The following is a 26520-nucleotide window of genomic DNA, read 5'->3' on the forward strand; positions in this document are numbered from 1 at the left end:
GAGGGTCCTAAACTCCCTGATGTAAAGCTTAATTCTTTTACCCAAAATGGTTTGTCTTTCAGGTTTTTCTGGCTCCCTAATGATTAACAATATTATGTTCTGCACAATTAGTTTCTTGGCTCTTTTGAGTATTAAGGAATTCTGACACGCCTCCTTCAAGTTTGTTCATCGACTTTGAACGCTCTACATTACATTTATAACCTCAAAGATTTCCAGCATTTTAATCAGCCTTAAGCATAGACAGTTCCACCTCATAATTGGTAAGAAAATATTGAGTACTTACCAAACACATACCAACTCTTGGTTTAGGAGCCCACTTGAAAATTCAATGTCTTAGATTTTGATTATTGTGCCCACTTTGATCTATTTATAGCTGAGATGGTTCTTCTCTCTCATGTCTCTATCAGCTCTCCCTCTCTCTTATCCACACTTGTACTGAGCTATGCCAACTCCTGTAGTTCACAGTGTTTTGTGATTTTACCGAAACTTCATCAACCACTAAACAGCCTAACCTATCCTGCCAAGTCCTTCTCTCACCTCCATTATTTTTTCTAACGTCTCTCTCCACTCTCTAACATATACATATACACTTTCACCACTCTTATATGGTGCCCTGTTCTTCTTTGGACATTCCCCAGAAATGAGAAATGTCTCTCATTTTCCTGTAGATGTCAGACTCTAGACTTCTCATTCTGAATTTGAGGCTTCATCTGAAATGGCTTTGCTTAGAGTTTCATGGGCTGTTTTGTTTCTTTGGGTTTTCTCAGTTTTGTGCTTAAAGGCAGAGTCTGATAGTTCAGAGGTCTCTTTTAAGTTCTTGAAAGCTCCTCATGCATTTTCTCATCTGAACTCAGCCACATTTGCATTTGAAGCTTTGGTTGGTGGGAATGCTAGCACATGCACCAATTGCAGTTTCAGTTGCAAGGTATGTCAAACTCTGCAATTTCTTGAAGATAAATTTACTTCAGCTTTGAATTTCGTCTGTGGTTTTTAGTGACTGGCATATCTATTAAGGCATTTCTCAAGGAAATTAATGAACATTTTACCCAGCAACAAATTACCATCAGCTTTCGAACCATTTTACCAGAAGAAGATTATTACTATTATTATTATTTTTTTTCTGTTAAAGATTTCCTCTTTTGAGAGCCCATGACATCTACCTAGGAATTATCTTGGTAGCAGGAACTCCATTTGTTTTTATGCATTGCATGCTAAATTAAATTGAAGAGCTTCTGGTTCTTCTATGATGCAGCTAGATGATGGCATTGGTTCGAATTGTGGAACTGGGAAAGTTTTGTACTCAGGATTGCAGGATGGAAAACATACATTTGATGTCTGCACCAATGGGACTCAAGGAGTTGGTTGTGCCTACTATAACTGGACTGTTGGTTAGGAACATTTTCTTTTTTTTGTGTATTTATCTTCTTTTTAATTAGTGTAATTTCCAAACCCACATATTGCCATGTTTCTGTGAAAAGAAGTTTATTGCAGTGATTGTTTTGGTAAATGTAGTGTGGGAAAAATGGGCAAGTCATGTTAAAATTAAAATTTTTATTTGGCTCTTTCTGCAGATACAGTACCCCCAACAGCATCTGTTACTGCCTCAAGATCTTTTACAAATGCTACGAGTGTATCAGTAAATATTTCTTTCAGTGAATCCTGCAACGGCGGAGGAGGTTTTGGATGCTCATCTGTGAACACCTGCAACGTGAGTAGGTGACAATTGAAAATTATTATGCTACTCTAAATCTTTCAGCAAGTTCTATTCTGTGCCTATGAGGATTATGATCAGCTTTAGTCATGCTTTTATGGTAGGCCAACCTCTACCGGACATTCCATTCTTAGACATAGCTTTGATATTACAAAGATATAAAAGATTTCATATTTTTGCGACTAATATAGTTCACATCAGTGCACAAGTACTCTGTCACAGTTGTTAATGTAAATGTATTGGGAAAATCACTATGACCTTTACCTCCTATTTCTGCTCAAGTGGAAATTTGGTATGGGACTTCTGCCGGTAGATTGTGTTGTGAGGCAAAAAAAAGAAAAAAAAGAAAGAAATTTGATAGATTTCTCTATTGAACTTTTGCAGCTGCTAGTCTATGGTGCTGGCGAAGTTATACCATCTTCACTTAATATTCTGGAGCCAAACCTCAAATATTCTCTTGATGTGGGTTTATCATCTTCTGTTCACTATGGACGAGTGATCCTGGTAATGGATAAGAACTTCTGCTCTGATGTTGCTGGAAACAGATTCGTAAGAACCAAAAATTCGCGTTTCTATGTACGCATTGGTGAGTGTTTCTGTTCAAGGGATGACTTTCTTTAAACAAAGAGACTGATAATTTTTTTTTTTTTTCTTCCTTAACAAGTTGTCTACTTTGTCACAATTGAATATTACATACTTGATTGATGTCAATGTTTTCTCTTTATGGATTCATTCTACAGATAGAAGACCTGTCTTTTCCAACCTGAGGATTCATATTCCTGAAACGCTACTTCAGTTAAATGGTGAAACTCGAACAGTGCAGGCGACTAATAATCATAATAACTTAAAGATGTATCTATATTTCTCAGAACCTGTCCTGAATACATCTGCACAAATTTTAAACACTATCAACATAAGTCAGGGCTTACTTTTACCGGATAGCACAAACAACTCTGGAAATCGCAGATTTGGCTTTGCGGTTAGTTGGTTCATAGATTTGATGTGCCTTAATACGTATGAACTACTATCTACAATTGTTAAACCAACCTCTTCTAATCCTTATGTTCTGGTTGCCTGATCTGTTACAGGTTTCAAACACATCTAGCATTGCTATAATCACGGTGAGCCTCGATTCAAATTTGATAATAACCAGACAAGGGACTCCAGTTTCTCCAATTTCACCAGCAACTTTCCTTTTCGGTACGAACTGGCTTTTTCCTCTTATTGAAATGTTGAAATCTTTATTTGACAAAAGAAATTATCTCTTTTCTTTCTGGCATACGGTAAAGTTTTACATGTGAGTAAACATTATTGATACTTGGTTCTTTTTCTACTAATATATTAGATTCTCAAAGGCCTGCAGTGAAGTTGAGTACAACCTCAAGCATGAGAACAAGAGAAGACACTATTTCTATATTAATAAAATTCATAAAGCCTGTATTTGGTTTCAACTCTTCTTTTTTAGCACTCTCAGGAGGGCATTTACAAAGGCAAGTAATTCCTCTTTGCAAGTTCCTACATATAGAGGCCTGAGAATATATCATACATACCTCTTTTTTTTGTACATCCTAAGAGAATCTTTACTATTCTACAGCTTTTGTGAAGTAAGTAGGAGTATGTACACTGTCAATATAGAAGCAATTAATGATATTGTTTCGGTCAATGTTCCTGAAAATGTAACTGGGGATGTTGCTGGAAACAAAAATCTAGCGTCAAATGTTCTTCAAGTATCACACTGTAAGGATTTCTTTTTTTCTTCTTAGTTGTTATCAGCATTGCAACTGTACAGTGTTTGAATTTAAAGGATTTTCTTCTAAAGGTGTGGATGTTTGTCCGTTTCTTTTTCCAGTTATTTAGTGCTGTGAAATATGGCTAATTGCAGATTCAGTGCCCATGATATCTTCTCTGGTATTTGCATTTGTGACTGCTCTTTTTGCGTTGACATCCATAACTGCGGGGCTGCTTTCTATTTCAACTGCAAGCCTTCAATCCCTTTGGACATTTAGGAGAGCATCTTCTTTGGCATCTCATCCAGCAAGAAATCTTTTCGTAAGGCAGTAAACCTTTTTCCTTTTTATGCTTTGTCAACTTAATGATTGGCATCTCATCTAACTAACTCCTGTTTACTCTTGTCCAGAGAATTGCTTGTCATATTCAAATCTTTGCACTCTCTAGATGGTTGGCAGTTACATTGCCAGTTGATTATTATGAATTTGCAAGGGGTTTACAATGGAGTATTCCTTACTTTAATCTCCCATGGGAAGCTGGGAAAAGCTTCCAAGCCTCAATTCCTTCCACCAGCTCAAAGTCCTACAGGACTGAAGGCTATGATTCAGAAATTTTCAAAAGCATGCAACTAGAAGAAGAGAGTTCTAATAAGGTTACTTCAGTATATGGGTTGCCACTTACTCCAATGGAATACAGAATGTTTTTTGAGGTGATAAATATGTGTGTTTTTTTGTTGTTGTTGTTGGTTTTTTTTTTTTTTTTTTCCTGGAATTAGTTGCTTCATATTTGTATAAAATGTATATACTTATGGTAGTTGTATTCTGCAGTTGGAGGGTGAAAATATTAAACCTGAAGCCGAATATCTCTCCAGTTCTTATAACTCGAACAGGTAAGTTAACTCGATGCATCACTTATACACACATATCAATAGATAGGCGCTGCAAAATAGGCCAATAATCATTCAAATGACAATAACATACATAGTTTTTATTCATTTGAATTATAAACAAAGATTTTGTTTCGTAGGTGGAGGAATTTCGATCGAAGCATGTTCTGGTTAGCGGTGATTAGTGGTAGTTTGATCCTAGTACATGTTTTACTCCTTTTCATTCTGAAACTGAGGAAGAAAAGTTCTGAGAGACAGAGAGGTTATGGAGCACTCACATTCCCAAGATTTGAGATATTTCTTGTAATTCTTGCATTACCTTGTATTTTTGAGGCCTCAGCTGCACTAGTTAGAGGTACTTTCCAAACATCTTTAACCTTTGCTAATTGTTATGCCTTGGTAAAGTTCCCATAAAGACTTGCACTGTTGGAACTAATGTCCCAACTTAGCAAGTCTTAAGCATATGGGAGCTTATGTCTATATTGTCTTGCTAGCTCTCTTTTCATGACTATTGGAAAGTAACAATTCTCACTTTCATTATTTAAGGAGGAGCTTCATCTGGAGTTATAGTTGGCAGTCTGTTGTTGGCTGTCACGTCTTTTCTGCTGCTAGTCTTGTTCCTTTTCCTCTCAATTGGCATTACATTTGGAAAGTTACTTCAATACAAGGAAGTACATCAAGAAGGCGAGAAATTTCTCTGGTTTCAAGATATTGTCCGAGTGACACTGGGTCCAGGAAAAAGAGGTCAGTGGACTTGGAAAAAAAAACCAAGCTCTGTATATCTAATCATTTTTGGCCCTCTCTTTGAAGATCTCAGAGGCCCCCCAAAGTACATGCTCTCTCAGATTTCTGTGGGCAATGCTCGCAAGCAAGGTGACCGTATTATTGACTCTGATGATGAAACAGAAGACGCAGAAGCACCTTTTATCCAGAAGGTGTTTGGAATACTCAGAATATACTACACACTATTAGAATGTTTGAAAAGGGTTTTTGTTGGGATCATGGCTGGTGTCTACATGGACAGATGGAACTCTAAAACTCCTTCAATTACCTTATTGTGCATAACCTCTTTTCAACTTTTCTTCCTCGTTCTTAAGAAGCCATTTATCAAGAAAAAGGTTCAGTTGGTTGAGATGATCTCGGTTTCCAGTGAAGTAGGTTTATTTGCAACTTGCTTGGTTCTCTTGGAGAAGGATTTTTCAGCCAGTGACAGAACTAAAGTTGGTATTTTCATGATAATACTGTTCTTAGTTGGATACATTGCACAGATGATTAATGAGTGGTATGCATTGTATAGACAAACATTGCTTCTGGACCCTGCCGAGAACTCCTTCTTAACTGGTTTGAAATTAGCTGTAACTGGCTGTCTCTTGTTATTCATCCCGCGGAATTTGATCAATAACTTGGAAAGCAAGTTCCAAGCGAGGCAACAGGTGGTGGAAGCAACAAGGGATTCTAGCTCTTCTGGGAACCGGAGCTCCGGGAGTAGGGGGACCACTCCAACTGATAAACCATGGCTAAAACAGCTGAGAGAGTTGGCAAAGTCTAGCTTTAGTAAAGAAGGAAGTAGTGGAGTTGCAAATGATCCTTCGAGCAGTAATACTCGAGCTAGATGGAGTGGGTTTTGGAGCAGCAAAAGGAGTGGGAGCTCATCTCAAAAGTCTTCTAGTGATTCCAAATCAAAATCAAGGTTGTACAATGACTTGGAGGCTATTTTTGCATCCAAGTGAAACAATTTTTACCCCAATAGTTAGGTTTACAATTTCTACTGCCACAGAGAATACTACTTATTGCTAGGAAGCCTAGGATTGAGATCATAGGGTTGTTGTTAGGCACATGACCCTCACAAATGATTGGTTGGTTCTCTCTGATCTTTCTGTATGTGTTTCTCTGTCATTTTAATTAAAGAGTTTATTTCCAATCTTGGCTGAATCTTACTTTTACTAATGTGCAGGCATTGTTTGAATCTACATTATTGTACAGGCAGTCGATTTCATATAAAAAAAAAGTCAAACTAAGAATGTGTTTGTTTTCATCTACTTATCTGGACATGTGTTTTTATTGTACTGTTATGTTTAAAAGACTGATGAACAGCATGAAGGAACTGCTGACTTTTTGTGAAGTTCAAGCAAGTTTTGGGGCTTAGCCATTAGTAAATCTCATTGAAGTGCATGAATCAGTTTTCCTAGTCTGTTTACATTGTATAAGAAAATCATGAAACTATTTCTACTCGGTTCTAAATAATAAAATCCTAAAATTGCTTTACAAACTTTTTTGATAATATTCATAGAATTTGTGGTAAAAATAGACGATAATAAGAGATCAAAATATACATAGCGCGATCTCGCGACGCAACTCAAGACTGCTGGCAGCTTGGATCAAACTTGAATTTAGGCTCAACCACAAGCACGCTCATATCAATCCCGCATTGGTAGAATAATTCCAAACTTTTACACAACAATGTAATCTCATTTTCAATATCAAAAGAAAAAGGGGAAACTCAACTTTATATATAAACAGATTCCAGCAAAAAACCAGTCCATACGGTGCCACTCCCAATTGTCTGGTTCCTTGTTGTGGAAGCAGAAATCCAATCTGATTCCAACACCTGTGCTCTCTCCTTTGCTCTGATCTCTGCTCCTCCAATTCTTTGCCACCAAACACCCTCCTCCTTTCTTCAACACCTGGTTCTTCTCTGCCGCTCCCATCTCTCTTTCATATCTATATAAACAGACACCCAAATGGGTTCATTTTTCAGCCACGCTTTCACCAAGGAACAGCTTGCAATGGCGCTCGAAAAGATCAAGACCACCGTCAACGCCACCCCTGTCGTCGTCTTCAGGTAATTCATTCAACCCATTTCAGAAATTGGGCAACTAATACCAATTTAACCTTGGATGAACTGATTCGAATTCAAAGTCATTAGCTTTCTAGTGTGTGGATAAATGGGCAGTGTCTGGTTATTGGAGAAATTGATGTGATTTACTTTTCATGTTTGGCAGTAAAACTTACTGTGGCTATTGCCGGAGGGTCAAGCAACTGTTGACACAGGTTGGAGCACGCTATAAGGTTGTCGAACTAGATGAGGAAGGTAAATTCATTCTCTTTCTCTCTCCACCCTTTTCATCTCTTATGATGGTCAGATAGTTAATTCTTGTGATTCAAGTAATTTTTCAACTCTTGAAGTTCTTATTTTTGGCTGAGGAGTTCATATTTTTGTTTTTGAAGTCGATGGAGGTGAAATTCAAGCAGCTCTAGCTGAGTGGACTGGACAGAGTACTGTGCCTAATGTGTTCATTGCTGGGAAACGCATCGGCGGCTGTGACTGTAAGTTCATGTGCTTCATTGCTTATTTCATTTTTGCTGTAATGTTCATGGTATCAACTGAGGGTACATCAATAAAATTATTTCGGTTTATTTATTGGCTTCTTCTACTTGTTGGATCATTGCAGCTGTCTTAGAAAGGCACCAGACAGGTCAGCTTCTGCCCCTTCTCCGGGAGGCTGGTGCAGTTGCTAATAACCCCGTGTCTGCGTGAATGATCGAAGTAAGATGAAACTAAGCAACCTGTATTCCTGCATTAAGGTTGGAATAGTTAAATAAAAAGACTAGCTACTGAATGTTTTGTTTGATAAGTATACAGCAAAAGAAGAAGCTCTTCTATGGCTGTACAAACTGTGTGTTCATGTTAATATATGTAATGGGTTGCTGCCAAGTTTAGGTTGCAGATTTGATATGTCATGTGTTGATCATGCCTCTTAATAGGGTTTTGTGTGTGGTATCCAAATATTTGCCATGTATATTTATAGCCGTGGAAACTGAATTTGTCTAGGTTCTGAATATAGTTATTTGATAGAGCACCGTACCAGTAAGTATTAGTTCACATGACTAGTGTGAAACTTGGGCTGTATTAATTCACATCTTACCCAAAAATTCCAGCTTTGTATCGACAATTTCAACTCCAAACCCCAGTTTATGCATTCTTTGGGAGCTAAATAACCATATAAAGAGTCATTAATAGGCTCTAGTTTACATGCCACTACTTCTATAGCTCTTAATTCCCCAACTAGTCCAAATCTTGTGTGGCATCAATATCTACTAGCTATATTCATGAGATAAACTGACATCCTTTTTCCAAGCCCTTTCTTTTCTAATTTCTTTCGTTCCCAGTTCAATCTCTTTAATAGGAAATCTTTTAAACAGGATATCAAGCAATTCAGCAATAGTGTTGATCAGTTAAGCTTCTATATAGAGAGAGAGGCAAATATGGTTGCGGAATAAACTCAGCAATAGTGTTGATCAGTTAAGCTTCTATATAGAGAGAGGCAAATATGGTTGCGGAATAAACTAGCTATCTATGGTTATCGACTTATCATTTATCTCAGATTATCATTTGCTGTGTAATTCTCCGGTCTGTATGTGTATTTCTCATGCAGTGTTGTTACAACATCCGTCAAGGTCATCACAACTTCTAACAAGGTCCCAGATTTGGTGCTTAATGTGGTCTTCTAACAGAAAAATGGGTTTCATGTGAGCTTTACCCTGTTTAGCCTATATATGAATGATAAGAATAATGATAAGAAATCGAATACAGGGCCTTGGGCGTCAACAATGGCATTAGAGTATTTTCACAGTTGAGCTACGGTGAAAAAATTGAAGGAAAGTTACTTTTCTATAGGTCACAGAATTTTGAAGAAAATGGGCAGTTCGAGGTTCACTGCACGCCACAACACCAATGAGTTAAGAAGAGTATTTGATCGCCGGAGTTGTCAAGAAAGTTACCAGAATTAGAAACAAATGTGGACGGCCTTTTTCGATGAAACACGATCTGAAAATGACACTTCCAAATTGTTGCACATGATGGTGAGTCTATAATTCTGCGGGGAGTGGGGGACAAGTTGCACGATGATTTGAGTCAGGGAGTGCATTTTTGGTTATCAAATATTTAAAAAGTTTAAGAAAGTTTAAATGTGCAAGGATAAAGCTGTAAATTATAAAAGAAAAAAAGATAAAGAAAAATATAAAAATAAATATTATCCATATGCTCTCTCAAACTGTCGCCCACTAACTTCAACTGTTTCCCATATTCAACTGTTAAAAATTGGTTTCATTATTTTAAAATGCTTTTTTTTTTTTTTTCCAAAATTAAATGCACACACAGTGTGTTTTCCTTCTAGTATGTGTAAAGGAAACCAAGTTGTTGAGTTAAAATATGTATGCCGAAAAAGGAATCTCTTTCTGACCTAGCCGTCTCTCTGCTAGGGTTATCGTAGGAGTTCTGCAACAAAACCTTTTTACCTTTGATCTCAGATCATGGCTACCGCTAGGCTTGTTCCAGGCTCCAATGGCTCTGCCCGGGTGTCTCTGGGTCAGGCAGGGGCGGCGGCGTTGCAGGATGACCACTGGTATATGGTGGGTCGTCTGCTTGGACCAAAAGCTAGGTTCCCGAGTTTCAAAAGCACAATTCCCTCTATTTGGTGTATCAGATCTGACCTCACAATACAAGATGCTGGCGACCGCTTTTTGTTCCAATTTGATCGAGAAGCTGACCGGAATCGGGTTCTCCATGGTGGCCCTTGGTTCTATAGGAACACCATGCTCCTGTTAGGTGAATATGACGGGGTTGGCTCAGTGGAGGCAGTCCCTTTGTGGAGTGTGGAGATATGGGTGGCAGTAAGAGGTTTGCCGATGGGCCTTCGAAACAAGGCTGCCCTAACTCGTATCAGATCAGTTAGTGGACAAGTGATCCGTTTTGATCAATCGGCCCTTCGTCGTAGGGAGGCCGAGAAAAGGATTCAACTGATTTTGGATACTCGCCGTCGGGTTCGTACATGGATGTTGTTTGAATTCTCTCCCATGATTGAGCCGCAGATCACTTTGATTTATGAAAAGGTGAAGGGTTTTTGCAGAGACTGTGGATTGTTCGAACATGATGCCTTGGGCTGCGATGGCTTTCTCATGAAAGAAAAGGAAGAATTGTTGCAGAAGCTGCCGGGGGCGGCGATGGCAGGCTTGTCGTTGGAGGGACAAAGCCCGGACGTGGGTTTGGATTCTGCCTCGGGGGAGTCCTTGGTGCAGATGGATGGGAATGATGTAGGGATGGAAATGGTGGTGGTGCCTGAACTACTAAAGGCGCGGGGACTGAGATACAGAATGAGCTGCATGGGTTAGTGGAAGCTCATGCATCACACATTGACGCAGAACTTGCTCTTCCCATAGTTTCTAGGGCTCCTGCTTGTTCTGAACAGACCATGGCCGACTCGAGTGGTGGCAATTGCTTCACGAACTGGCCTTTAATGGTGCCTTCCAAACCGGTGCCTAAACTGGTGGTCCTGGATACCAAGAAGATAGAGAAGAAACCGTATCCGAGTTTAAGGGTTTTGGATATGGTTTTGGATACGATTTTGCTGGGTTCGAAACATAAAGCGGCCTTTGAGCTTACAAAGGTGGGGAAACGGTACCTAGCTCTTCCTACTCCTGAGCTACAGGTGGATGAAAATACTACTTTGGTGTTACAGCATAAGAATGGTAAGATTATTGTGTCTCCCAAGAAGAAGAAGCTTGGGCGTCCTCGTGGAAGTAAGAATAAACCCAAAGTGGCTCGGGTTCTTGAATTGGAAGGGCAGGTGAGGAAACCTAGGAAATGGAAGAGCATGGGGGAGAATGCTGATGCAGGTGGCGCTGCTGAGGCTGGCATTGTGACGGTACTCTCTGAGGTGGAGAGTGAGGTGAAGGGCGGAGGCATGGAAGGGGAGTCTCCTCCCCCCACGTCTACTGTTATTTAATTTCTTCATAGGTCGCAAAGATCAATTCCTCTGAGGACTCATTTTACCTTCTTACTTCGGGGGTCTATGATCTTTGTTTGGAATAATGGTGCGTATTTGTCGTAAAAGGTGGGTGTACTGGGGGTTTCCTGGGTCTTATTCTTGTTTTGAATAGGTTTTCAGGGTTCCCTAAGGAACGATTCTTTCTGTCGACCCCATATGGGTGTTTTGTTTTTATACTACTTACTGAATTTATATAATGGGCTGACCTCTTTTCGTAAAAAAAAAATGTATGCCAAAAAAGTCCTCGCATGAAGGCTATAAATTAATTCCCTTATATAAATGGAAGAATTATTGCTGATGAAAATTCTTCGATAAAATTATTATGTAAATTAAAATATATAAGCGGAATGAACTATTTCAGATGAAAAATTTGTCGTTAGTAGATGTTCTTTAAATTAAAATATGTAAATAAATGAACTATTGGAAACAAAATTTTATCGGAATAGGATGTTCCGTAAATTAAAATCAATAATGGAAGAACTAATGCTGATGAAATTTCCTCGTCAGAAAATTTAACAGACAAAAATTTGTCCTCAAAAGGTAATAAAATTGAAATCTATAAATGGGATGTATCCAGTCACAAACCCACTATATCTGTACAAGGACCTTTCTAGATTCGGCCATACTTTCCAATACTACACATGATGAAAATTCCAACACGCAATGAGTTAAAACATGTATGCATTCTCAAAAAAAAAAAAAAAAAACATGTATGCATCAATATTTGGAAAATGAACATCTCAGTCTTCACAATGAAAATCCACAGCTATACATTCAAAGGATACAACCATCTTCAGCCTCATACGTACAACACAAGATATCTATACACTCAAATTTATAATTACTCCAAACTATCCTTGACACTGTCAACATTAAAAACTAGAATAACGTACATGACATTTCCAGAAAAGAAAATACATACTCATTTGAAAAGAGAGATTGTGCAACAATTTGAAGAAGATGAAAGCAAAAAATTTCCATGACTCAAAACCGGGGAAATTTTACTCGTGGACTTCTTTTTCTTCATTTTGAGGTGGTGGTGTAGAATGATGCATTATTCTGTTTCTTCATTTCTGCAGTTTCTGAAGGCACCTGCGCCACAGAATTCACTTTCCAGTACTCACCAACCCTCTTCTTCTCATTCCCAAATCCCCATTTCTCCTCTTCTTTTCCACCAGAAGCGTCCGAGTTTGAAATCAAAACTTTTCTCCACTTGCACCATATCCTCAGCATGATGTAAATCATCACCAAGCATATTGCTGTGGAAGTTAACACTATGGCCACTGTAATACCAGTTGCTGCAGTACGTGAAAGGCGCTTTACATTCTGGGCCTCAGATTCCCTACACGATGCTAATGGTGGGCCGCAAAGCTTGTGATCATTACCTAAGAAAGAGCTCAGTGGGAATCCTGAAAAGGTTGAAGGGATTTGGCCCTCAAGATGATTATTTGACAGGTTCAACATGTGAAGACTGGTCAGCTTCCCAAGTGAAGCAGGAACTCTTCCTTGGAGCTGATTGAAAGAGAGGTTCAGTCTCTCCAACTTCATTAGATCTCCTAGAGAAGATGGGATTTCACCGGAGAACAAGTTTGTGCTTAGATCCAGGATTACTTGCAGCTCGGTTAACTCTCCAAGCTCATATGGGATCAAACCTGTCAACAAGTTCTCTGACAGCCTCAGTTCATAGAGCTTCTTGCAGTTCTGGATTGTCGATGGAATAGACCCTGAAAAATTGTTTCTCTGAAGATTTAGGACATTGAGAGAAGTGAGATTTCCTATCTCCGCTGGGATAATACTGGAGAGACTGTTGTCATGCAGAGAAAGCTTGAGTAGTTTTGAACAGTTTCCAAGCTCTGCAGGTACTGTTCCATGAAAGTTGTTAGACGAGAAGTCTAGTTCTCCTAGTTCTTGAAGGCTACCTAACCATGGAGGTATTGCTCCTGTGAATTGGTTATTGTTAACTAAGAAATGCTCAAGTTTCTTACAAGAAGACAACTGAGGCGGGATTTCATCTGTGAGGTTGTTGAATGACAAGTCAAGAAAGTTGAGCTGTGTGAGTTGGCCAAATTCGGAAGGCATGGTGCCGGTGAGGTGATTATGTGCAAGGCGGAGACGGGTTAAATTTCTGCACATGGAAAGTCCAGAAGGGATGGAACCCGAAAAGCTATTGTTGGTCAAGTCCATTGCTGTCAGATAACTTGAACCAGAGAGAGGGAAGATGGTTCCACTAAACCGATTGTGAGAGAAATTTATGATCTTGAGGTTTTTGAGAAGAAAAAGGGATTGAGGAAGAGGGCCTTGAAAGGAGTTGTTGTAAAGAGTAATGGTGCTTAGTTGGGAAATGAATCTGAATGTGGGTGGCAAGGTTCCTGAGAGCTTGTTATCAGCTAAGGCCAACAACTGAAGGCTTCTGCAGTAGCCTAAGCTTGGTGGAATAGGACCAGACAAGTCATTCTGCCTCAGCTGGAGCAAAAAAAGGTTCTTGAGTTTTCCGATGGTGGCGGGGATGGAGCCTGAGAAACGGTTGCCAAAGAAATCAATTGCTGTCAAGCTTGAGCAGTTGGTTAACTCACTTGGTATCGGTCCTGACATCTGGTTGTCGTAAAGGTAGATGGTTTTCAGCCTCTGCAGCTTTCCTATCTCCACCGGAATTCCACCTGTGATCATGTTGTGAAACAGAAACAGATTTTCCAAGGAACTCAAGTTTCCGATTTCAGGAAGTAGAGTTCCTGTGAAGCTGTTATTGTTGAGCACAAGATCTGTGAGATTCCCTAGTTTGTCCAGGGAAGTAGGTAGTTCCCCTCCAAAATGATTATCTGAAAGATCTAGCTGTTGGAGCGAGGAACAGCTCAGCACTGCCAAAGGAAACTCTCCAGAGAGCTTGTTTCGAGCCAGAAGAAGTTGTCGAAGATTTGAAGAACCTCTTATGCAGAAGTTGGTTGGAATGCTACCTGTCAAAGCATTATCAGACAGAACCAAAGCTGCAAGATTCTTTAATTGTGTGCTGATCAGAAGTTGTATGCTGCCTGAGAGATTGTTCCTTGATAAGTCAAGCATCTCAAGTTGAACCAACTGGTTAAGCTCCGAAGGAATGGCGCCACTCAATCTGTTTCCAAGCAGATTCAAGTACTTCAAATTGTGGAGCTGACTTAATGCGGTAGGAATTGATCCAGAAAGGCTGTTGTTGGCCAGGTTGAGAATTTGCAGTGATTTAAGTGATCCCATCAAAGGGATGTCTCCTTCAAGCTTGTTGTTTGATGCTGCAAAGTCCTCAAGCTCTTCGCAGCCATGAATCTCTTCTGGTATGAGGCCACTGAGACTATTGTTCTGCAAGTCAAGAGATATTAGATGCTTCAAGTTACCAATTTCAACTGGAATGCTTCCATTTAATTGGCAATAGGCAAGCCCCAACACTCTCAAGTCAGTCAAGTTGCCAATGCTTGGTGGAATCACACCTGATATCATGTTATCTCCTATTCTTAGAACTTGCAAGTTCTTCAAAGCGCCTATTTCCTCAGGAATCTCACCGGAGAGAAAATTGGAGAATAGGAGAAGTGCTTTAAGATTTTGAAGCTGGCGGAGCTCAGGTGGAAGTGAGCCGGTGAAGAAATTTGATGACAAATCAAGTGTTTGGATTGAAGTGAGGTTCCAAAGCTCATGTGGGATGGAACCTGATAGTCCTGATCCAGATAGGTTCAGACTAATAATATGCATCTGATCATTTGAACATTCAAGGCCATTCCAACTGCATATATGAGCTCTTGGAGACCAGTTGTTCAGAACTCCTGATGGATCTACGAGTTCTGATTTGATTCTCAGAAGACGGCTGGAGTCTCTCGAATTATCTCCAGAAGCAACAGCAAGAAGGGAATGAAGTATTGCAAGAAACAGCATGAAATGAGACATTTCAGTGCCACCCATCACAAAATGCACGCACAAGATAAAACTCAAATCAAGGTATCAGGTAGTGATTCTGAAGATCTAGTGGATTCCATGTAAGAAGAAATGGAAAGTGGGATAGTTGAATAGGAATTCAAGGAGGGAATTTGATTAGAAGAGGTAAGACAACTTTAAACCTTTGATGGGATAAAGAGTGTATGGAGTTTAAATAGTCTACCGAAGTAGGCCTACCTAATCAGTTTGCTGAGAAAGTTGATAATCACAATGCATCAAAAGTAATTAGGCTTTAAGTTACCACAAGGCTTTTGAGGTATCAACTCTTTTTTTCCTTTTTAGCAGTTGCTCTCTTCTGCTAAAAGATATGATGTTTCTCTTCCTTTTTTTCTTCTCAAGGCAGATAGGGAATGTTGAAACATGTTTAAGAATCTTATGGGAGGAGAAAGTGCATGGAGATAAGGATAGTGTAAGCATGCTGAAAAGGAAGAACGAAGCGTTAGGAGGAGTGGACCTCACTCTCTAAGTCTCTAGGCTGTGTAAAATTAATAATAAACAAAACTGCCCATGTCACATTCAGAAATCTAACATCATTCCAAAAAATGGAGTCACATTGGACTTTCTTATAGATTTGGTCAATTAATTTTTAGGATGGTCAATTAATTCCAACAAAATAGGGTATAAACCCACTATAGAGTTCCAACAGCAGAATGCAAAGAAGATAGGTTCATGCATCTTTGCATTTTTCACTTCATATTCATAATGTTCATTTTAAAGGGTGATTGAATTTGGAGGATTCCTTTTAATTGATGGACCAAGATTGAATTGGCATCTTTAGTGCAGAAGTTATCTATTCACAATTTTCTTGCTAGCCCTGCATAGTTTTCTTCTGTTTGAAGTTTCATTCTGCAGTAAATGGGTCTATTCATACATTAGTTATAATTTCCAGTGAAACCTAAACCACCGAATACCAAATTAAATACAAGAAGAAAACATAGAACCAAAACTACCACATTTGATTTGAACAATAAGTTTCACAGCACTGAACACTTGATCAAATCATGTTGAAACACACAATAGAGCCAAAGACCATGTGACGTTTGGTGAACAGAGAATATAATTTGCCTCAGTATATATATTCAAGGGATTCTTGCTACAATAGAACCCAAAAGGAAAGGACAAAAAAGTTTGCTTCAGATTTGGGGTTCCTAATCTTTGATAGAGAATTCTAATTGCTCAGCCATCAGTAATAGCTTTATATCTTTCATGCACCTTTGCTTGAAAGAAAATAAAGTACTTAGAATTAGCTGGACCATTTATATTTGTTTCCCAAATGCTTGAGAAAAAGAAGGAAATCAGCACTATCCCTCTTTTTCAGAGTCGAGGTATCATTACCAATTAGACTATAGTCTATACATGAGCCGTAACCTCTATTAAAATGCAACATGTTGTAATAGGTCAGAAACATTTTCATGAGTGCAAATCTATATGCTCAAGATATGTCATATTTCATTCTCATAGTGCAGCTGAATCTGAAATGGTCAAAAACCCAATTGATATTGTTTTTGGTACAACATAGGACTTTTGTGTCAATTTCCAGAATATTACGCAACCTAATCTGGGTTTTATTGTAACACCACAAGAGATAGAATATCCACCAAATGAGAAGACAATTGAGTTTAATTATCAGGTTGCTCAAAGACAAAGGGCAAATATCAAATCACACACAGACAAAGGAGAAGGTACATCATTGAACTGAAGTCATCAAAGTAAGTATTATCACTAAGCAACTTCTTCAATTATTCTAAGAAAGGTTCACCAAAAGGTACGCTTTTCAGTGTAGTATAAGTAAATTAATAACAAAAACCTAACATATCAATATAGTTTCATGAACAATAGGTTTGCAAACCAATACTACTTTAAAAAACATGGGTTCTCCTGTTCCCAGTAACGTGATACTTATGTTCAGTATACAATAAATGTTCATTTCCAGAGAAGAAGTAATTTGTTGATGTTTCTTTCTAATCAAGTCAAGGATTATCTGTCCAAATAGAAAATACTTGGTAGGTTATATAATTCAGTGTTGACTTTATTATCTTAATCTAATTTCTATTATCAGGAAATGTTGACTATGGGCATGATTATATCTATAATCATGTAGTTTTGGTGGCCAACTCTATTTGTACAGGCTCTAATTCAAAGCTGGACCACTGCAAGGGAATCAGAAAATGGATTAAATTGATTAACAAAGGACCTCTATAGAATATGTCTGAGAAGAGAATATGGGCTCTTCAATGCAGGATTGTAGAATTGCAGCTGAGCTTTCATCAGATAATGTGACAAATTTATAGGAATGCATTTGATCTGTTGGGAAAGAGAGAGCTTCTTTTGTATTTCTGTGAGAGATAATAAAAACTTGCAAGTAAGCTCTTTGTCAAATTCTAAACCAAAATGATTTTTACTTAAAAGATCAAAATAGTCGTATGTACAATAAAAAGAGAGCGGAACAAATTATATGGAAATAGAAGCAACAAAATTTTCACCAGCTTGCTCTCTTGCATTTGAAGTCCTCATTTTGAAAATCTCAACTACCATCTTCTAATTTGCTTGAGAACAGTCAAATGCTTCATTTCCCATTTTCTGTAAGATACCCACCAAGTGGAACTAACTTACAATAACGGAAGTTGGAGCCATTTAAGTTTCCTGAAGGAGACCAATAGCACTGTTTTCCGAATTACATGATCCTCAAATGATATTGATGTTCTCACTGTGCGGTACTGGTGGTGGAAGAGAAATGCTTCATCAGGAAACTTGATAGAGACCAAATGCAGATAACTCCTAGACATTGAAGGACATTCAACAGTGTACCCAAAGAGCTGTTTATTGCCAAGTTCTGTGAGGTCATCTCAGCTCCTTTGACTGTAAACGACAGAGCAGTCACCAGTTGTGCTGCTCTATTCAGTTGATGCAATCTATAAACCTGTCAAGCATAATACAAAAAGAAGTCTTAATTCATAGTCTAGCATAAGCACACAAACACACATTACAAACAGAAGGTGATTAATATCAAGTCTAAAGTTAAAGATTGATGCCCAAACACCCAAATGGTATCAGTTCGCAAATTCACATGCACAACTTATTTAAGAGAACATAAAATAATGTTAACTATCACCCAACAATAATGAAAGTGGAATATATGATTGGCCTTACTTGAAAGATGACTGGGATAGCAGGCCATGAAGGTGACTTCTTATATCTTGCATACTGTTCAAATGCAAATTGGACGACTATACCAACCAGATATGGAGCAAGAGTTGCAGAAGCTGCAGGGCCAGTCCATGGCCAGACATAGCCCATAGTGACCATAGGAATTATAAGACTAAGTGCCAAGGCAGCAACAGATAAGATTCGCTGTCCTAACTGAGGGGCCAGGGTTCTGTTACTGTATGCAGCCAGTTCCAGTTCAGTTGGCCTCCTTAACTTGTCAATCAGAAGAAGAAACACCGAAACACCACAGTAGAAGAGAGCTTCCGTGAAGAACAAGATGAGGAAGTCTGATAAAGAACAGAGGTGGTTGAGACAATAAAAGTGTTTAGCACCTAACACGAGAATCAAATGCTCTTATAAAAGAAAATAGGATATAGATTAAGTAGCTTATGAACCAAGACTCTTCATGTAGTACAGACTTCAAGGACATACGAAATCTTTACAAATTTCAACAGTCATCTAGTTTGCGAGAGTGCATAATTGATTCTCCAATCAACTGAACCATGTCTCATGTTACTTCTTAGACCTTTCACATCATTCTTCTCATTTCCACTCGACTACTACCCTTCCCTAACATCACCCATTAGTTATGCTTTTGGTGTATCTAGAGTCGTCCTTCTCTACCAAATAAATGTCAATCTATGGAGATAAGTCACAGAAAAGCCACAATTTCCAGTCATTAGAAGCCTAAGCTATCTCAAGTTGCCTAGATTTAGTCCTCCTCTAACAATAAATATCTACTTTCCCCTTGTCCCTCAGTCATTTGAGTGGGCAGGTTTAACTTTCATTTTGGTGGAATCACCATAGCAAATAGAGTCCACTCCCTCTACCTTAAATCAATAAATAATATAGCATGGCTATCCAAGGAAAAATATTTCAAGATGATGAGATAACCTTCCTGTTCTTCCTATATACAGTGGTTCAGATCTTAATTAAAGCACACAACAAAATAATATCTGGATCTTAAAATATATAGAAAAGACACAGAAATAGATGCACCCTCACCTGTCAACAAAGAATCCTCAAATATGGTCAAAATTAATTTGCGCAGATAAAGTGAGGGGAAGATGAAAGAAGCTACAAGAACAGCTGGACCAACGAGCCATAGAAGGTTGCTATTCTTCCTCTCTGGAGTATTTATAGAAACTTCATCTTCCCTTTTATACGGACGGTTATAAAATGAGATTAAACCTGGTTTTCCACCAGTACCATCAAAAAGGAAATATGAATTGCTAGCTGGAGATATATAGCTGTTAGGATTGTCATTTTCTTGATCCAAAACATCTGGTATTGTCTCACTGTTTTGTGACTGATCTTCAGAAACAGCAAAGAGCACACTCTGACTCTTTGGGATCCTTTTGCTCGACTTCTGTACTTGATTTAGGAATGTGCATGACTTGCCTACTCAGATAGCAAAAGAAATAGACATACAACACAAGCCATTAGTAACCAATCTGGCATTTACATAGTAAGTAATGGAATTACAGTTCATAACTTGATTAAAGTTCTATAGCAAAGGTTAACTTAGATAATCACTACAGTCAAATGAAGTCCATTTGACCCCTTATAGAGTTATACTATGATTTGAACATGCTAAGTATCTCAGCAACATAATCTGATATTGTGCTGACTACATTGTACCCTAAATAAGAATTTGAAGGCTTAAGAAATTATATAACAAATATGAAAGCTACCTTTAGCATATCTTAGTTGCTGAGCATTACTTTGTTGGCTGCCATACCGTGCTTGTAATAAGCTCAACTGGACATCAGATGTAACAAAATTATATAAGTTGAAGACAATAAGCTCATCTAGAAAACACCGTCTTTATATATTTTAGATTAAAGAAATCAAGAGTAAAGAAATCAAGTACTAGGTTCTATATAGAAATGTAGATTTAAGAACAGGAGAATTTTGATGTGTATTGTTAAAAGACATAAAAAAAATACATCTTGTTACGGATTCAAGAGAAAAATTCCGATTTAAATTCCTATAGTATTTAAATTCCACACTATATCGGGAGTCATATTTATATGAAGATTTTATTCACATTAAGGTTAATACTTCTAACTACTCCCAAAATTCCGAATCCCTCAATGAAGTCCATCTCCACTTACAACCTCAGTTTATCAAAGCAACTTGAATGTAGTAAAAAATGATAAAATCCATTGCATTTTGTGGAGTTCTATATATCACTTTGCATAACTCCTCAGTGGTAGTAACTAGTAACAGAAGTAACAAATATGCTTCCATCCATGTTCAAGAAATACAAAAGAGTTATAAACTAATCTTCAGCTATCCCATAAAGCCAAAATCAGAAACACAATCCTCTAGTTCACAAAGTCATGCCACCAAAACCTAGCCCAAACTAAACTCTTTTTAGGATCAAATACCCTGTTTCTTTCATCCAATAGCTAAAATCACACTGCAAGGGAATCCAAGTAACAATGTCTAATCTTTTCTTCTTCTTTCCTGACCTACCAATTCGAAAGCCGAAACCTTTAAGCTATCAGAAACCCCAACACACATTTTCACAACACATAACATCAATCAAATTTATCTTCTTCAGCAGAAAATCAAGTAAAACAATTTCAGGGTAGCCAAACACGCGCACCTGTGAACCTCTTCTCAGTTGGGAATGGGGAGAAAGAGAAGGAGCCAAGCAAGAAAACGAAGAACCAAACTTGAGCGCCATAACTGTAAAAAGCAATAACAACAAAAAGCTGCAGTCTTTGAGAGACTGCAAGATTCTAACGCAGACCCAATTGCTTAGAGAGGGTTTTAAGGGTACCCATTAACGAAAAAAGAAGGAAAGGGTGGGAAAGTAGAGGACTTCGGAGATACTGAGGCAGTGGGCTTTTGGAGAAGAAAGAGAGCGGCTTGTTTGTTTTGTAGTTTTGGACAAAATCCTATTCCTACGACCTCAGCCCTCTCTTGTTTACACATGTATATACCGATATTTTGTTTTTCTTTCCATTTTTTTCTCAATTATTTTGTTTTTTTATGTTTACAAGATTAATAAACCAAGAGCCAAGTTTGACATTCTGTTCTTAATCTGATTTTCAGATTTTGGACAGGTATTTCATATCTTGAATAGTTGAATGACATAGTTTCATTGAATATATAATGAAATGGAATATAGTTGGCCAATTTTTAGAAAGATAGGAGAAGACTTGTTACAATGTTGAACTAGTCTGCTCCTTTTCAAAAACCTTCAGATTGAAAATGAGGGAGGAAAGGGTTTAAGCCGAAAAACAATACAACCTACAAGAAGCCTCTGCAGATATCTGGTTTTTGCTTCAGGCCATACTACATTCACTAGCCGAGTCCTAGAAATTGATCCATGCAGGAGAATTGAATCAACTGGAAGATGTATAGGCAAATGACTCTCAGAGACCCTATGATGGCTTGAATGACGCAATAAAGATTATAAGTATGACAACAAGAGTCGAAATGAAGATACTTTCTCATTTTGGAACCTCAAGAACATTCGCAGCAGCTGAATACATTACATAAGCAAAATAATACGGACCTCATCCAAAAATAAGAATGCTAATGCTGCCTTACAAAAAAAATTACAAAAACCCGGACAAATCTGCTTGTCGTGATTGTTGACTAGCTAGACATCAAGATGAAACCCAATCTAAAATGGGACTGGCTAGCTCCTTGAAAGAAACTCAATACCTTTTCAACCATCATCAGGAGCAACTCCAACTTCAGCCGATTGATCTAACAAAGGACTTCTCTTCTAAATGAGATTAGCCCTCTTTAAGAATCTGATTGCTCTGCAATAATATGGCCATATTGATTCCACAAAATCAAGGTACTTCTCCACTATTAACTCTTGTAATACTTTCAGCTTTCTTCTGGACAGTTTCTTGTAATCTAAATTCTTAATGTCAACTACAGGTTGCCAGAAACGAGCATATACATCCTCTTTAAGCTTCCCATGAAAAATGTATCTATACGCCACCAGGTAATAAGTGGGCAAGTTCTTGATTACTTTAACAGTCTGCTTAAAGCTGAAAACATAGAGCGCACACAACCACTGAAGCATCTTGATGTAGAGAGCTGCAATGAAGGGTCCCAGAACCCACAAAGGAGTTAACTCCTTTGAAACTTCGGCGCCATAAAGTATATTCACTGCCAGGTACGAGGGGATGCTGCAGATAAAGCAGAGAATTATAACCAACAAGATAGATGTGCAGAACTATCCAGTTGAAACTATTTCAATTTATCAAAACTTTTTGTGATTATAGCAAACAAAAGCTAGAGCATGACAAATGCAAGAATTTTTTGCAGAAACAAACCCCCCCACCCCCACAAAAACCAAAGTCTGACATCCAATTCTGGACAACTTCATGTACACAGAATACCAAGATGCAATAAAATTAGCACATGATAGAATGCAAGAACTTTTTATTCACAAACCCGAGAGAGCAGTATACTTACAAGATAAGCAAGGGTATTTTTATTGTAGCATTTAGACTGAGAAAACTGCACCAAACCATCCTTAGAATACCATCTCTCTCCTCGTTTTGAGTCTCATGCTCAGTTTCTGATATCACCTTTTGAGGAGGTTCTTCTCCCAAAATCCCATCTACTACTTCACCTGATGAATGCGTTCGGAGCATTCTCAACCATTTCTTAAACAGATTATGTATGGCAGGGGAAGATGCAATACTCTCATTTGCTTCAGAGGCATAGGAAATAGGGATATCATTTGCCTGGGGAGATCCCGCTTTGGTATCCTCATTCTCTTTTAGTTTGACTGAATTCTTAGGAAGCTTTGATCCACCTTTTCTACCTCCAGATTTATCATTCTGGGCATTGCCCTTGAAGGCTGAAACTCTCAATGGTTTAAGTTTTGGTCCACGCATGGGAGAAGCCCCTACACTGTGAAACAAAGTCTATGAATTTAATTGATCAAGATAAAGAAATGTGTATTTGATGTGGTGTGCATTCACTCCTGAGGGCATGTGACTCACAATTGTGGGAGTGTTTGAAGAATTTACAAGAGGCAGTCACAAATTTAGCTGGTAAGAGACTAAAAGAAAAAATAAATAGAACAAATACCAACATAACAAACTTGAAGGAAGTTCCCACCTGAAACAAATATTGTGCTTTATAATAGAGCAACTCTCTGTTCTCCCAACAATGTGAAGTGTTGTTAGACACCGCTTCAACTTCATCCCCTTGCTCCATGACAAAGGCCTGGACGGATATGTCACAAACGAACCCTGCAATGCGATAAACAAAAAACATACAAAGCTCAAATTTCTATTAAAAGTAGAAATAATAAGAAAGTTTTCAATACAAAAGGCCATGATTTGAACATGAAAAATCATTCTATACAACTAGAGAGTCTCAGTAATCTCACGAAAGTGATTTCTGATCTTCAGTTTTACATGTAGTGTTTAGACAAAGACAGAAACCCAATGCATTATCAAGACTCAAGAGATTAGCTCCGTGAACTTAAAAGCAGCAATATATTGGCGAATATGAAGGGCAAAACCTCCACATGGACATTGCTTCAAATTACCTGCATTTGATGGGTAACCAATGCCATTGTCTCCACCTTAACGACCAAATCATTTACTCAGCGGGGCCTAATTTGATAAACAACCGCACTCACTTCTGCAGTAAAGAAAATACAAGGAACAACATAACAAGAAGTAAGATACACAGAGATAATGTCGAGAATTCCAACCAACTTCAACATGTCACCGTCTCAACTCCAATAAGAAGAATTCATAGAACCCATCACAATATTAATTGATATGTCAAAATTTTCAAATGCTAATTCCTCTCAAGCTAAGCTACCCCGATTTAATTTCAGAAGCAATAGTTCAAACAAACCCAGAGTACAATTGGAGAAGAACTTGAAAACCCATTTCCCCTTTACTTATCCTCAAAATTTCTCATAACTAGAGGATTCACAAATCTACACAAGTACAAAAGAAGCCCAAAATTCACCACAACCAAATGTAAAGCTTCAAACTTTGTCCCCCCACTTTCCTCCATTTCATGAAAAACCAAAAAGCTCAACAATTTGTGCTCAGAAAACAAAACCCTAAAACATACAAGTTCAGAATTGAAAGCCAAAATGAAAGAATCCAACTAACCTGTCATGAGCTTCAATTATCAAAACATTAGGATTGTGAATTGGGATAAAATTGAATGAGCCCTATTTATCTGTGTCCCTCGTAATTGAAGTTATAAATAGAGAGTGGATAGAAGAGAGAGAGAGAGAGAGGAAGAAAGTAATTGGACTCTGGGGTTTGTGGTGAATTTAGGGTTTTATAGGGAGCCAAATTTTTCAATATTTTTAACTGTGAAATGTGGATGGTAATGAAACACCAAAAACCAGAGGGTAAGGTAAAGCCGGAGAGATCCATATGACGCCAGGCCGTTTGTGGATTTGTAATTCAACCGGCCCAAGCTTTGAACTGGGCCTGTCTTTTATTTTTATTTTTTTTATTTGGGCCGTTTTGGATTTAAAAAAAGGGGTTTTTCCAGTTTGCCCAAAAAGCTCTTGTATTTTTCCCAACTGCCCAACACTTATGTATTTCACTATTAGCTTTGGGAAAAGACTAAAAGGTATAGGTCTTTATCTAAATGCCATTTGTATCCTATAATAACCCGTGGTTGTGCTAATAGTATTTGACCAAATTTTTTTTATTTTAAACGACAAAAACAAAACAAACCTAGCCTTCAACATGCCTAAGTTTTTCTCCTAACGGCCACTTGCCTAACGGATACTTTAACAGGCGGAATCACTGCTGTTTTGTCTTAATTTTTGGTTTTAAAACTGGTTTTTCTGGGTAAATCATATAAACATGACTTTGGGTTCCCATAAGACACAGACATCTTAGGATAATGACATAAATATGAAGAAACATGAAGGAACATGATGATAATGATAGTAAGGAAATAATAGCAACAAAATGACTGATAACAATATTTGAAGAAGTGGGTGAGCATCCACACGAATCTATTTATTCAAATAATATACATGTTAAACATTCAGAGCCTCATTCTCAGGTAAACAGCAAAAGCTGTTTAGCTATCCATAAGAATGAGAACAGGTACTTACTTGTACTGAAGCACACTACTTTACTTCTAGATAGGAATGGAAGCACTCTACTATGGCTCTTTTCGAATATCGGATTGATGTTTTCGTTTTTCGAATGCCTTACAAATGAAACTAAAGCTCCTTATATAGAGAGCGGAACTCAAACTGGAATTCAAAATAAGAACAACTCTGTGATCTTATGCTTTTCTGAGTGCTCCTGATGATGGAGGTCGGACAGGGAAAAGCAAAAGCTTTAGTAGGTGAGAGGTGAAGTGTTTTTTACTTCCCTTTATGAAAAGCAAAAGGTGACTTTAAGAAAAAGTCTTAAAGACAACAGTTGCAACTTTTGATACTATTCTCACCCGTGACTTTACATATTCTCGTCTGTTTCTGAATGTTGGCCAAAGACAAAGGAGTTGTTGTCTGCTTGGGCCATTCTGCCGGTTGTTGCGTTGTCCTCGACATCTGTATCAACATACATCTTGTAGTGGTTGTCAGTTTCAAGTTTTTCCACCCATTGCATGCATGCCATTGTCGAGTCTATCTCTTTTCTGGTGAGAGATAGGAACAAGTCACTGCTGACTACGTCAGGATGATCGTAAGCAGTGATAATAGTTTTTTCTCCTGCTGCCAGGAAGGTATTGTTGATATCTTCAGAGATGATCTTCTTGATATATTCTAGGGCCATGGCTTTCATCCAAGGGATGCTCGAGTTCGGTTGGCCATTGTACCCAACACAGGCAGGTTGAAGATATTGTCTTTGAATAATTCTCACATAATGATATGGAGGAATATATTCAACCTCACCATTTGCCTTTTTGATCCATTCTGGGGGGGTGGATATGAACTTCAAACGAAGAGTACAGTCATTTTTTCTTATGTTCTTGACTGTGTTGACAAGGATTGGAGGCAAGCCTTTGAGATCATCATTGGTCTTAGTCCACAGATTATGGACAAAACCATTTTCAACAAGCCAAAGCTTGTGTTCTTGTGGATGTTCACTCTGAACATTTACCAGGTATCTCCCAACATAAGGTCCTGCTATGATGAAGAGGGTTGGAGGAATACGATCTTCAGAATTATGACTTCCTATCAGACAGTGGAATTCATGCCAGTCTGATTCTTTGAGTAC

General features: G+C 38.2%; 5 protein-coding genes across 8 annotated transcripts; 2 read left to right on the forward strand and 3 right to left on the reverse strand.

Moving 5' to 3' along the window:
- The first annotated feature begins 485 nt into the window (after positions 1-485).
- LOC133742079 (uncharacterized) lies at positions 486-6248 on the forward strand. 3 transcript variants are annotated; one of them, XM_062169769.1, is made up of 13 exons: positions 486-925; positions 1253-1388; positions 1572-1708; positions 2096-2297; positions 2452-2690; positions 2800-2911; positions 3057-3201; positions 3306-3448; positions 3594-3760; positions 3849-4148; positions 4267-4328; positions 4466-4680; positions 4872-6248. In XM_062169769.1, exons 1-13 carry the CDS (start codon positions 716-718, stop codon positions 6053-6055), a joined length of 3252 nt encoding a protein of 1083 aa, XP_062025753.1. In that variant the 5' UTR covers positions 486-715; the 3' UTR covers positions 6056-6248. The 3 variants fall into 3 exon arrangements, with proteins under 3 accessions (XP_062025753.1, XP_062025754.1, XP_062025755.1); XM_062169770.1 differs by lacking the exons at positions 486-925; positions 1253-1388 and having other exon boundaries at positions 1575-1712; XM_062169771.1 differs by lacking the exons at positions 486-925; positions 1253-1388 and having other exon boundaries at positions 1576-1716.
- Positions 6249-6695: 447 nt separating this feature from the next.
- LOC133742082 (glutaredoxin) lies at positions 6696-8061 on the forward strand. Its single transcript, XM_062169773.1, has 4 exons — positions 6696-7167; positions 7328-7416; positions 7554-7652; positions 7778-8061. The coding sequence occupies exons 1-4, from the start codon at positions 7067-7069 to the stop codon at positions 7861-7863; spliced, it is 375 nt and encodes a 124-aa protein (XP_062025757.1). The 5' UTR covers positions 6696-7066; the 3' UTR covers positions 7864-8061.
- A 3911-nt stretch (positions 8062-11972) lies between these two features.
- LOC133742080 (LRR receptor-like serine/threonine-protein kinase GSO1) lies at positions 11973-15586 on the reverse strand. Its single transcript, XM_062169772.1, has one exon. The coding sequence runs from the start codon at positions 15071-15073 to the stop codon at positions 12176-12178; it is 2898 nt and encodes a 965-aa protein (XP_062025756.1). The 5' UTR covers positions 15074-15586; the 3' UTR covers positions 11973-12175.
- A 1899-nt stretch (positions 15587-17485) lies between these two features.
- LOC133706898 (uncharacterized) lies at positions 17486-21244 on the reverse strand. Its single transcript, XM_062132442.1, has 5 exons — positions 20928-21244; positions 20008-20074; positions 19319-19714; positions 18257-18600; positions 17486-18026 (listed from the first exon to the last, which is right to left on the reverse strand). Exons 1-5 carry the CDS (start codon positions 21006-21008, stop codon positions 17811-17813), a joined length of 1104 nt encoding a protein of 367 aa, XP_061988426.1. The 5' UTR covers positions 21009-21244; the 3' UTR covers positions 17486-17810.
- Positions 21245-21761: 517 nt separating this feature from the next.
- LOC133743359 (uncharacterized) lies at positions 21762-24612 on the reverse strand. 2 transcript variants are annotated; one of them, XM_062171255.1, is made up of 5 exons: positions 24439-24612; positions 23856-23950; positions 23420-23553; positions 22766-23209; positions 21762-22476 (listed from the first exon to the last, which is right to left on the reverse strand). In XM_062171255.1, exons 2-5 carry the CDS (start codon positions 23880-23882, stop codon positions 22062-22064), a joined length of 1020 nt encoding a protein of 339 aa, XP_062027239.1. In that variant the 5' UTR covers positions 23883-23950; positions 24439-24612; the 3' UTR covers positions 21762-22061. The 2 variants fall into 2 exon arrangements, with proteins under 2 accessions (XP_062027239.1, XP_062027240.1); XM_062171256.1 differs by lacking the exons at positions 23856-23950; positions 24439-24612 and having other exon boundaries at positions 22766-23204; positions 23420-23558.
- Positions 24613-26520: the final 1908 nt, after the last annotated feature.

This window comes from Rosa rugosa, chromosome 4, assembly GCF_958449725.1.
Source record: "Rosa rugosa chromosome 4, drRosRugo1.1, whole genome shotgun sequence".
Classification (NCBI taxonomy): domain Eukaryota; kingdom Viridiplantae; phylum Streptophyta; class Magnoliopsida; order Rosales; family Rosaceae; genus Rosa; species Rosa rugosa.